Source organism: Coregonus clupeaformis, chromosome 16 (assembly GCF_020615455.1).
Source record: "Coregonus clupeaformis isolate EN_2021a chromosome 16, ASM2061545v1, whole genome shotgun sequence".
Classification (NCBI taxonomy): Eukaryota; Metazoa; Chordata; class Actinopteri; order Salmoniformes; family Salmonidae; genus Coregonus; species Coregonus clupeaformis.
In genome coordinates this window covers 14,224,082-14,236,886 of record NC_059207.1, presented here as the reverse complement: position 1 = coordinate 14,236,886, position 12,805 = coordinate 14,224,082, and the positions used below count along the sequence as shown (strand labels likewise).

The 12,805-nt window shown below is 44.5% G+C and overlaps 1 protein-coding gene across 1 annotated transcript in view; it reads left to right on the top strand.

The window, feature by feature from the left end:
• LOC121585229 (EGF-like repeat and discoidin I-like domain-containing protein 3) overlaps positions 1-12,805 on the top strand; it is a 214,043-nt gene that overhangs the window by 87,672 nt on the left and 113,566 nt on the right. The window contains exon 4 of the mRNA XM_041901673.2: positions 10,628-10,741. Within this exon, the coding sequence (XP_041757607.1) occupies positions 10,628-10,741 (114 nt within the window). The remainder of the gene's footprint in view (positions 1-10,627; positions 10,742-12,805) is intronic.

Genomic DNA, 12,805 nt, shown 5'->3' with positions numbered 1-12,805 from the left:
AGAACTGATTGGGTCTCTGCTTGACACCAACAAACACCCCATAATATCTGGCCCTGTGACCTCCCTAAATCGTGGCATTGAACGTTTCAGAAGACTTTTAGCCCTCCATATTTGGCTACGAGACTGTTGCAGCTCTGTGGGTATAACATTTATTGACAATTTTGATACCTTCTGGAAACAAAGCTTGTTTTATAAGGAGGATGGGATCCACCCAAATAATTTGGGTTCCTGGTTCCTTTCACAGCATTATAAGGCTGCATTGAGACAATGACTTATCAGTGACCCAAGCCCAGATCAGTTAATCCCTACCATTGTGTCGCTGAGATGTCATAATGCTTCAGCAAATGTACATTATCCCAGGGGCGTTGGAAGACCCAATGCAAATAACCTAATGTATGTCCATCTAACTGCCCTGAATGCCTCTGCTGATCCTACAGCTATTGTATGCAGTAATCATATACTGTTAGCACTGAGGCGGTGTGCCCTAGTAGGAAGTCCACTGTGTGCAACTCACCCTGCACTAGCATAAATAACATGAGCATGTCTACTTCTGCTAAGCTTCCCAGTAAAGCAATGAAAACAATCAAGCATCCCAGAAAAGTGCTAAAAAATAGCCAACGTTGTCACGCCCTGACTCAGGGGACTCGTATATGTTGAGTCAGGGTGTGTATATTTTTTGTTATGTAGTATTTTCTATGTGGGCATGCTAGTATGTGTAGCTCTATGTTGGCCGGTGTGGTTCCCAATCAGAGGCAGCTGTCGCTCGTTGTCTCTGATTGGGGATCATACTTAGGCATCCAATTGGCACTATTGAGTTGTGGGATCTTGTTCCTTGTAAGGTATGTTGTGTGTTCTACCTTGGACTTCACGTTTCATTTCGGTTGTTGTTTTGTCGTTGTGTTTATAAGTTAATAAACATGTACATATATCACGCTGCGCCTTGGTCTGACCCGTCATTCAACGAACGTGACAAACGTTAACATTTGTAGCTTAAGAAACAAGGTTCGTGAAATCAATAATTTGCTAGTAACAGATGACGTTCATATTCTGATTATTTCTGAAACTCACTTAGATAATACCTTTGAAGATACAGTGGTAGCAATGCATGGTTCTAACATCTACAAAAAATACAGAAATTCCAAAGGTGGAGGTGTTGCTGTTTATATTCAGAACCACATTCCTGTGAAGCTTAGAGAGGATCTTATGTTGAATGCTGTTGAAGTAATAAGGCTACATGTTCATCTGCCTCACCTAAAGCCCATTCTGGTGGGAAGCTGCTATAGACCAACAAGTGCTAACAGTCAGTATCTGGATAACATGTGTGAAATGCTTGATAATGTACATCCCCATCTCTCTATGTGATATCAACAGAGAGGTATACATATTTCAAAAACTAAAAGCATTGTATTTGGGACAAATCATTCACTAAACCCTAACCCTCGACTAAATCTTGTAATCAATAATGTGGAAATTGATCAAGTTAAAGTGACTAAACTGCTTGGAGTAACCCTGGACTGTATACTGTCATGGTCAAAACATGTTGATACAAGAGTGTCTGTCCATAATAAAGCGCTACTCTGCCTTTTTAACAAAACTATCAACAAGGCAGGTCATACAGGCTCTAGTTTTGTCACACCTGGACTCCTGTTCAGTCGTGTGGTCAGGTGCCACAAAGAGGGACCTCGGAAAATTACAATTGGCTCAGAACAGGGCTGTCACACCCTGGCGCTGGGACTCTATATGTTGAGCCAGGGTGTGTTCATTCTATGTGTTATATTTCTATGTTGGGGGTTCTAGTTGTTCTGTTTCTATGTTGGCCTGAGTGACTCCCAATCAGAGGCAACGAGTGTCAGCTGTGGCTGGTTGTCTCTGATTGGGAGCCATATTTAAACTGTCTGTTTTTCCCTTTGTGTTTGTGGGTTCTTGTTCCGTGTTGGTCTATGTTACCTAGGACGTTACGAGTCGTTTGTTGTTTTTGTTTACTGTCCGTGTTTATCGCTAATGATAAATAAACATGTTCGTTCATCACGCTGCGCCTTGGTCCTCCTCTCTTAACGACGATCGTGACAGAAGAACCCACCTTCTAAGGACCAAGCAGCGTGTCCAGGAGCAGGCAGACTGGACATGGGAGGAAGCGCCGGGAAAGGAGATGGAGAGGTTGGCGATGGCCCAGGTGGGCAAATCGTGGTCCTGGGAGGACATGCTCGGGGGCAAAGGGCCATGGGCTAGGATTAAGGCCCTGGCGAGAGAGGAGCAGCGGCGTCAGCAGTGTCATCGTCGGACGGACGAGAGGCAACCCCAAAAAAATGTTTAGGGGGGGGCACACGGCATGGGCGGCTGGGCAGCAGGAGGCTGCCACAGGGCGATTTGGAGAGGAGGCCACCGGGTTTGGGGGGCCAGAAGGCAGGTTGGCGGAGCCTGGATGGAGAGCGGAACCAACTTCCCGTACTCAGGCATGGCAGCATGGGACGGGGCAGGTTCCGCGGTATGCGGAGCGGCGTACGGTGCCACGAGTGGTCCGGCATAGTCCGGTACGTCCTGTGCGAGCACCCCGCACGTGTCGTGCGAAGGTGGGTATGCAGCCAGGACGGAGTGTGCCGGCTCAACGCTCGTGGTCTCCAATGCCTCTCCGCGGTCCCGGATATCCTGCGCCAGTGTCACGTGCTGTTATGCCAGTACGGGTACACAGCCCTGTGCGTCCTGTGCGGATGCCTCACACCGAGTGTGTGAAGGTAGGCATTCAGCCAGGACGGGTTGTGGCCGCTCTTCACTCCAGGTCTCCTATCCGTCTCCACAGCCCGGTCCGGCCTGTTCCTGCCCCTCGCACCAAGCCTATGGTGCGCATCGCCAGCCCGGCCCGGCCTGTTCCTGCCCCTCGCACCAAGCCTATGGTGTGCGTCGCCAGCCCGGCCCGGCCTGTTCCTGCCCCTCGCACCAAGCCTACGGTGTGCGTCGCCAGCCCGGCCCGGCCTGTTCCTGCCCCTCGCACCAGGCCTACGGTGCGCATCGCCAGCCCGGCCCGGCCTGTTCCTGCTACTCGCACCAAGCCAGGGGTGCGAGTCGTCAGCCTGGTAAAGCCCGTTGCTGCTCCACGCACCAAGCCAGGGGTGCGAGTCGTCAGTCCGGTGAGGCCCGTTCCGGCTCCACGCACCAAGCCAGGGGTGCGAGTCGTCAGTCCGGTGAGGCCCGTTCCGGCTCCACGCACCAAGCCAGGGGTGCGAGTGGTCAGCCTGGTCCAGCCCGTTCCTGCTACTCGCACCAAGCCAGGGGTGCGAGTCGTCAGTCCAGTGAGGCCCGTTCCGGCTCCACGCACCAAGCCAGGGGTGCGCATCGTCAGCCCGGTCCGGCCCGTTGCTGCTCCACGCGCCAAGCCAGGGGTGCGCATTGTCAGCCCGGTCCGGTCCGTTCCTGCCTCACGCACCAAGCCAGGGGTGCGCGTCGTCAGTCCGGCACAACCCGTGCCTGGGTCACCGGTGCCTAATCAGGTACCGGTCAACCGCTCCACAACGGAGCTGAAGCTAACCGCTCCTGCTACGTCCAGTTCAGCTCCAGCCAGCGGGGCCAGACCGGACCAGGGGCGCTATGGGGGGCTTATTGGAGGGTGGTGGGCAAGCCCGGAGCCAGAACCGCCGCCGAGGACGAATGCCCACCCAGCCCTCCCCTGTTTTGCTCTGGTTGAGGCGCGGTCGCAGTCCGCGCCTTTAGGGGGGGGTACTGTCACACCCTGGCGCTGGGACTCTATATGTTGAGCCAGGGTGTGTTCATTCTATGTGTTATATTTCTATGTTGGGGGTTCTAGTTGTTCTGTTTCTATGTTGGCCTGAGTGACTCCCAATCAGAGGCAACGAGTGTCAGCTGTGGCTGGTTGTCTCTGAATGGGAGCCATATTTAAACTGTCTGTTTTTCCCTTTGTGTTTGTGGGTTCTTGTTCCGTGTTGGTCTATGTTACCTAGGACGTTACGAGTCGTTTGTTGTTTTTGTTTACTGTCCGTGTTTATCGCTAATGATAAATAAACATGTTCGTTCATCACGCTGCACCTTGGTCCTCCTCTCTTAACGACGATCGTGACAAGGGCAGCATGGTTGGCGCTTAAATGTACACGGAAAGCTAACGTTAATAATATGCATGTGATTCTCTCATGGCTCAAAGTGGAGGAGAGATTGACTTCATCACTCCTTGGTTTTACAGTGGGGAAAAAAAGTATTTAGTCAGCCACCAATTGTGCAAGTTCTCCCACTTAAAAAGATGAGAGAGGCCTGTCATTTTCATCATAGGTACACGTCAACTATGACAGACAAATTGAGAAAAAAAAATCCAGAAAATCACATTGTAGGATTTTTAATGAATTTATTTGCAAATTATGGTGGAAAATAAGTATTTGGTCACCTACAAACAAGCAATATTTCTGGCTCTCACAGACCTGTAACTTCTTCTTTAAGAGGCTCCTCTGTCCTCCACTCGTTACCTGTATTAATGGCACCTGTTTGAACTTGTTATCAGTATAAAAGACACCTGTCCACAACCTCAAACAGTCACACTCCAAACTCCACTATGGTCAAGACCAAAGAGCTGTCAAAGGACACCAGAAACAAAATTGTAGACCTGCACCAGGCTGGGAAGACTGAATCTGCAATAGGTAAGCAGCTTGGTTTGAAGAAATCAACTGTGGGAGCAATTATTAGGAAATGGAAGACATACAAGACCACTGATAATCTCCCTCGATCTGGGGCTCCACGCAAGATCTCACCCCGTGGGGTCAAAATGATCACAAGAACGGTGAGCAAAAATCCCAGAACCACACGGGGGGACCTAGTGAATGACCTGCAGAGAGCTGGGACCAAAGTAACAAAGCCTACCATCAGTAACACACTACTCCGCCAGGGACTCAAATCCTGCATTGCCAGACGTGTCCCCCTGCTTAAGCCAGTACATGTCCAGGCCCGTCTGAAGTTTGCTAGAGTGCATTTGGATGATCCAGAAGAGGATTGGGAGAATGTCATATGGTCAGATGAAACCAAAATATAACTTTTTGGTAAAAACTCAACTCATCGTGTTTTGAGGACAAAGAATGCTGAGTTGCATCCAAAGAACACCATACCTACTGTGAAGCATGGGGGTGGAAACTTCATGCTTTGGGGCTGTTTTTCTGCAATGGGACCAGGACGACTGATCCGTGTAAAGGAAAGAATGAATGGGGCCATGTATCGTGAGATTTTGAGTGAAAACCTCCTTCATTCAGCAAGGGCATTGAAGATGAAACGTGGCTGGGTCTTTTAGCATGACAATGATCCCAAACACACCTCCCGGGCAACGAAGGAGTGGCTTCGTAAGAAGCATTTCAAGGTCCTGGAGTGGCCTAGCCAGTCTCCAGATCTCAACCCCATAGAAAATCTTTGGAGGGAGTTGAAAGTCCGTGTTGCCCAGCGACAGCCCCAAAACATCACTGCTCTAGAGGAGATCTGCATGGAGGAATGGGCCAAAATACCAGCAACAGTGTGTGAAAACCTTGTGAAGACTTACAGAAAACGTTTGACCTGTGTCATTGCCAACAAGGGGTATATAACAAAGTATTGAGAAACTTTTGTTATTTACCAAATACTTATTTTCCACCATAATTTGCAAATAAATTCATAAAAAGTCCTACAATGTGATTTTCTGGAAAAAAAATTCTAATTTTGTCTGTCATAGTTGACATGTACCTATGATGAAAATTACAGGCCTCTCTCATCTTTTTAAGTGGGAGAACTTGCACAATTGGTGGCTGACTAAATACTTTTTTTCCCCACTGTATAAGAAGTGTTGACATGCTGAATGCACCGAGGTGTCTGTTTAAACTACTAGCACACAGCTCGGACACCCATGCATACCCCACAAGACATGCCAACAAAGGTCTCTTCACAATCCCCAAGTCAAGAACAGACTATGGGAGGCGCACGGTACTACATAGAGCCATGGCTTCATGGAACTCTATTCCATATCAGGTAACTGATGCAAGCAGTAGAATCAGATACATTTTAAAAACATATAAAAATACACCTTATGGAACAGTGGGGACTTAAGAGACACACACAGGCACAGACACATGATAAGACACGCACTCTACACACACGTACACATGGATGTTGTATTGTAAATATGTGATAGTGGAGTAGTGTCCTGAGGGAACACATTAAATGTATTGAGCAAAGTGTTATAAAATGTAATGCCATGTAATATTTTAAACTGAATAAAACAGCCTTAATGTTGCTATACCTCTTATGGTACTTGTGGTGTCATACATGTGTATTCTGCCTGCTATGGTTCTATTGATGCCAGTGATGTATAACAGGCATGTGTTGTACTACTAATGACGTTCATTTATGGGATAAATATAGATTACATTTAGCCATACGGCTGCATGGTAAGTGCAATATATTTAAGACGCTTGAATGACCTCAAAAAGAGAGGCTGAGATAGAGACAAATGCAACCATTTCTGTCCGTGAGATCCCACATCTGGACACAGGCAGGTGGGAACCCTATTAAATACCCATCTGAGTATCCCAATCAGCCAATTCGATACTGTGCTGTATGTTCAGCTCTGAATGGCATTTGTTTTTTTGTTTTACATATTAGACTCACTTTGGTGTGAGTAGACCCCTCTTTGATAATTCATAGTGTTTTGTTTTCTTCTCCATGCAATTCTATGAATAATGAGTTTGAAAAACATTTTGAAAATCTCAGCTTTAATGATGATTGGCCCTTGTTGTCGTGAATAGTGCAGAAACTAGTCAGTGTTTGTCAGGTTAATATTTCTTAACGAGATTGTTAGGCCCCTCTAGGTTGAATTAATTAAAACATAATCCTCCTTGATTGCGACAGCCTCCTGCTATCAAGATGGCGTCCCTCCGACAAGTGCTTGTTTATTCATTTCGCAGCTAATAATGTGTTAGTCAGTGGGGGACAAGGTGTCTAACCGGGTGCTCTCATTTCAATCACGCTGTCCTTTGCATGGACGGATAATTACCTGTAATTGTCCTTTGGTGCCACCACAGAGCACAGTTACAGCCAAGATCTCCAACAGGAAATATGCTCTACTCACCTCGGCAGCATTACAGTGTTTCTTTGGATTCCTTTCAAATTAATATTATCACACTATTAGCGTCACTTTGCAGGGGTCTCCTATTGACAACAATGATCAGCAACATGTGTTAGTAATAGTATGTCAGCATGCCCAAAATACCACTTGGATATATCAGAGAGGTGTTTCATGCATGATTTAATCCAAGTCATCATGAATGGAATCAGTTGAAAACTGTGGGACACTGTGATGAGGTGATGTCGAAGGAGTCAGGCGCAGGAGGGTAAATCACAGAATAACAGGCTTTATTCCGCAAATACAGAGTTATGCAGAAATGTGTCAAAAACACTCTAGTGCGCAAAACAGGCGCACTGGAAAAATACAAGGCACACGGGGAAATATCCCGGCGATACAAAATACACGGAGCTCCACCGAGCTTCACTATCCTCCACAATAAACAATCTCACACAAAGACAAGGGGGCAGAGGGAACACTTATACAGGTACTGATGAGGGGATATGAACCAGGTGTGTGTAATAAACAAGACAAAACAAATGGAATGATGAGATATGGAGCGGTAGTGGCTAGAAGGCCGGTGATGACGAACGCCGAAGCCTGCCCGAACAAGGAGAGGAGGCAGCTTCGGAGGAAGTCGTGACAGATACAGCCTAGTTGAATTTAGCGCGTCCTAACACTCCTTTACTTTGTCTCCCCAAACTGAGCAGTTGGTCAGGTTTGTTTCAGGGTGGCATGTAGACTAGTGGTTAAGAGTGTTGGGCCAGTAACTGAAAGGTTGCTGGTTTGAATCCCTGAGCAGACTAGGTGAAAAATCTGCTGATGTGCCCTTGAGCAAGATGCTTTACTCTAATTCCTCCTGGATAAGAGTGTTGGCTAAATGACCCACTCCCAAAGTTGAAAGAGGAATTGTGTCACCTCTTAAGTGTAATCGAACAGGACTGAACCCTGAGGTGTCCTTTTGTTCTGCAGAACTCCACAGCCACCTAACTACCTACCTACCATGCAAGGCCAATATCAATGTCTATGTCTGTAGTGGCAACAGTGAAAGCCCTTGTCTTTCTCACTTTGGACATGTGGTCCAGATGATATGCTTTTCAAAATATAACATAATTCTCTTTGTTTCCCAGCGGGGTGCATGTTCTATCTGATTCTACTCTGTTTCAGTGCTTTCAGTGCTTTCAGTGCTTTCACCGTCAGGTTGAGAAGGTTCATCGCAGCATGGGTATTCTCTCCATCATCACACGCATCATATGAGTGGTGGGCTACTGTGACTGGTGCTCCATAGGTCTATGTGCTCTGTGAATAGAACAGTGGATATATGGGATGTGAGCCTAAATGAGTACTAATGTGTTCCCATAACGGTGTCTGAAACATTGTCAAGGGAGCACATGAAAACTTCACATGCCACAATAGACAGGCATACCAACCTGGATGTGATGTTCCTCAACTTTCAGAATGCAGTATTGCGTGCTTCTTGCAACAGTCTCATCACGCTGCTAAGTCTATCGGAATTCCATTCAGATATAGACAGTAAACCCTCATTTTGATTGTATGCTGCGCGCTTGGCCAAATGCCATCAGCTGATGTGAGGTAATGTGTGTTATGGATGTGTTAGCTTGGATACTGCCCTTAGATGACAAAATTGCCAAAAAGAGTAGAACCAGCTCACCTGATTTTAGTCTATGATTTGACTATTAGATGTTCAATGTTTCTTTAGAATTTGTATTTTTTAATAGTTTCACCACATTAAAATGAGAGTTCAGTTCACGTAACAGGGTTGACCTTAAAATGAGGGACATACTGTACGTAAATGAATCACTAATCTTCCGAAACTTTGTCAAAGCAACACAAAAAACTAGGGCTTTACAATGATGGTGAAACGATTAAGTGGGTTAAAATATTCCTTGAAGTGACACAGGGTTGACAGAGGGACATGTCAAAAAAATTCTCCATGTGATCTATATTAAAAGGCACTTCATATAATATAACATGTTTTTTTTATTCAATTTTGATGCACAATTTCTACTTAAAAATATACTATTTTCGTGGAATGACCCACCAATGTCTATGTATGTAGTGGCAACAGTGAAAGCCCTTGTCTTTCTCACTTTGGACATATGGTCCAGATGATATGCTTTTCAAAATATACTGTTATTCTCTTTGTTCCCCAGCGGGGTGCATGTTCTATCTGATTCTACTCAGTTATGGAGGACTTATCTTTATTTGTTTCAGTGTTTGAATTCTAACCACCGTCAGGTTGAGAAGGTTAATCTCAGCAGGGGTATTCTCTCCATCATCACATGCATCATATGAGTGGTGGCTCCATAGGTATATGTGCTCTTTGAATATCACAGTGTCTGGGACACGTCTGGAACACGGTAGCACATGAAAACGGCACATGCCACTATAGACATAGGTATACCTTTGTGGATGTGACTTTCCGCAACTTTTAGAACGCATTATTGCATTTGTCTTTCAACAGTCTTGTCACGCTGCTAAATAGACAGAAAACTCTAATTTAGAGTTTTGATTGTATGCTGTGGGCTTGGCCAAATGCCATCAGCTGATCCGAGGGCATGTGTGCTATTATGGATGTGTTAGCTCGGATACTGCACTTAGATGTTGAAGATAACATCTCAGAAAGATGAAACATCCTAACAGGCTTATACCTTATTCATATTTGAGTTCTTAAGCTTGCAGAGTTTGTTCCATATTCATGAAATCAGTGTGTATTAGTCACTGAAGAGTAGGGGCATGCTTTAGAGTGGGATTAAGTGTCTTAGTACTCACTTTACTAGAGGGGGGAATGAGACCTTTGCTTATGTGTATGTTTCCAAATGCCAAGTTATGGTTCTTCTCAAAATCTATTCCAACCTTTTTCTTGTGTGCATGAGACTGGCAGGATGCCATAAAGTGGATTCCTTTATGAGATCTCCTATCATGAAACACATCCGATTCACAGCAGGTTATTCTCAGCAGGACTTGGCCCCAAACACTAACTGACGTCAGTAAACAGATCACAGACATAGCGAACAGAGACTGTGGACCAACGGTGAATTTAGAAAGTAAAAAGTACAGCACTGATTTCGATCTGCCTCAAAAGAACATGATGGCTGACATGCGTCACTGTTCTGTGATCTGTAAATGAAATGGCATGAGACCAGCTAGTTCCATTTAGATTGAAGATGGGTACATTCCTTACATTCCTTAAATCGTAACCTAATGTAAGTTATTTATATTGCGTTGCTCAACTCTACACAGTAGTTGTGCAGTAGCCTGCTATATATGTTTGTTGAAAGTCCCAAACATAAATTGGTGGGTAGCATTAACGGTCGATCCCAGGAAACCATTTGATTTATAGCTTCAGGAAGCCAGCCCCTCCGTCTCAGCGACAGCATCTTGGGGAGGCAGAATCAAGGATCAAATGTAGCAAATTCAATAGATGTTCCCCACCAATGCATGCTAATGAGAACCATGTCCTGCTAATTGCAAACATTTCTGCTTCAAATAAATTAATGTGCCTCTTTTCTGTTTTCTTGGCTCTTGCAGATGTTAACGAATGTGAGAGAGACCCGTGTAAAAATGGGGGCATCTGCACAGATCTGGTTGCCAACTACTCTTGCGAATGCCCTGGGGAGTATATGGGAAGGAACTGCCAATACAGTAAGTGCTGTGTTTTTCTCGTCCTTCTCTTCTCTTCTATGATCAGCCTTGTCTGGCTCTTCTGTGTACAGAAGAGTTGGTAGTTAGTGCTGGCAAACAGGGCAAGAACATTCTTTCATTTTGTGAGGGATTTAGGGAATGGGATCATTCCATTTCTTTCTTTCTTTCTTTCTTTCTTTCTTTCTTTCTTTCTTTCTTTCTTTCTTTCTTTCTTTCTTTCTTTCTTTCTTTCTTTCTTTCTTTCTTTCTTTCGTACTCTAACCATCTTTCTGTATCTAAATCCACAAGGGTATTTATCTGTGTGTCGTGGAAATTGTTGTGAGGATTCATGGGTTGTTCGAGAATATATATTCATTTGTATGCAGATGATACTGTGTTGTATTCCATTGCCCCATCGGTTGGCCAAGCCTTTTCACATTTGAAGTCTAATTTCCAAGCACTGCAGCGGTCACTATTGGATCTAAAGTTAGTGCTAAATGCAAACAAAACAATGCTTTTTTCTAGGTCCCATAACCAGATTGAAAATAATTTGTAATGACTAGTTTGATTGGTACACAAATTGATTAAGTTCCTTCCTACAAATATCTTGGTGTCTGGCTTGATGACAAACTGTAATTTAAAGAACATGTCACTGAGCTGGTGAAGAAGTTGAAGTTCAAGGTTGATTTATTTGACAGAAACAAAGCATGTCTAACTTTTGTTAATAGGAAGGAAATTCTCCAGGCCACTTTTATGTCGATTTTAGATTATATGGATATTATCTACATGCATACAGCAGCATCTACACTTAAAGCACTAGTGCTGTTTTCAATTGTGCTCTTAGGTGTATTACTGGTGATGGTTATAGACGTGTGTTGGGCCTCTTTGTATGTAAGGAGAGAGCAGCTCTTTCTTGTGTTTATCTACAAAGCACACATGCAGAAACGTCCTATGTATCTATCATCATTAATTCAATTTAGACGTATACATTACCAAACAGGGTCTCAGGGTTGGATAACACTGGAGGTGTCACGACTGTTGTAAGAGGCAGACCAAGGTGCAGCGTGATAGGCGTACATCTTTTAATGAGTACTTTACACCAACAACAAAACAACACGTGAAGTCTAAAGGTTCACCAACACAAACCTATACAGAACAAGATCCCACAATCAACTGTGCAAAACAGGCTGCCTAAGTATGGTTCCCAATCAGAGACAACGAGCAACAGCTGCCTCTGATCGGGAACCACCCTGGCCAACATAGATCTAAACGATCTAGACAGAAAACAAGGAACAACTAATCATAGGAACTAACACCCTGGCTCAACATTAAAGAGTCCCCAGAGCCAGGGCGTGACAGGAGGCCCCTTCAGTCTCCACAGAGTTGGGTAAAGCTGCTTTTAGTTTTTTTTGCGCCCTTTATGTGGAACAACTTACAGAGCTCTCTGAAATGAGATGTTCTGGCCCCCCTTGGTCAGTTCAGAGTAATGATCGGAGATCTCTATGTTCATAAATGTGTCTGTTTTTCTTAATATGTTTTGTAATTTTTTATATTGTATGTGTTTGATGTATTTATGCAGGGCTCATCTGTACAAGAGACCCTAGTCTCAGTATGACTTCCCTGTCAAAATAAAGGTAAAATAAATCAATAAAATAAACAATACAATTTTAGGTATGCAACAAAAAAAATATTTATAGTATGTGAAATTGCGAAAAACATTTGTATGCTTTAAATGCCAGGATTGTCAGGTTTTGGCCATGACTGTTCGGGTTTTGGTCACTAGATGTCCCCATTGCACCTTTTTTGTACCTTTTGTTTTTTCTTGATCTAATTATTGTTTGCACCTGTAGGTCATTCCCTTGTTAGTATTTAAACCCTGTGTGTTCCTCAGTTCCTTGCTCAGTGTTTGTAAGTTAGCACCCAGCCCCAGCCCAAGCCTTGTGTTATATGGATATTTCTCTGGTGGGATTTTTTACCACTTTGTGGAGTTTCTTTGTTTTTGGAGGTTTTCCTCTTTGTGCCTCTTGGCTTTATTTTTGGACATTGTGGATTTAGTTTCTTTGCCTGAGGATTTTGTTCTTTATT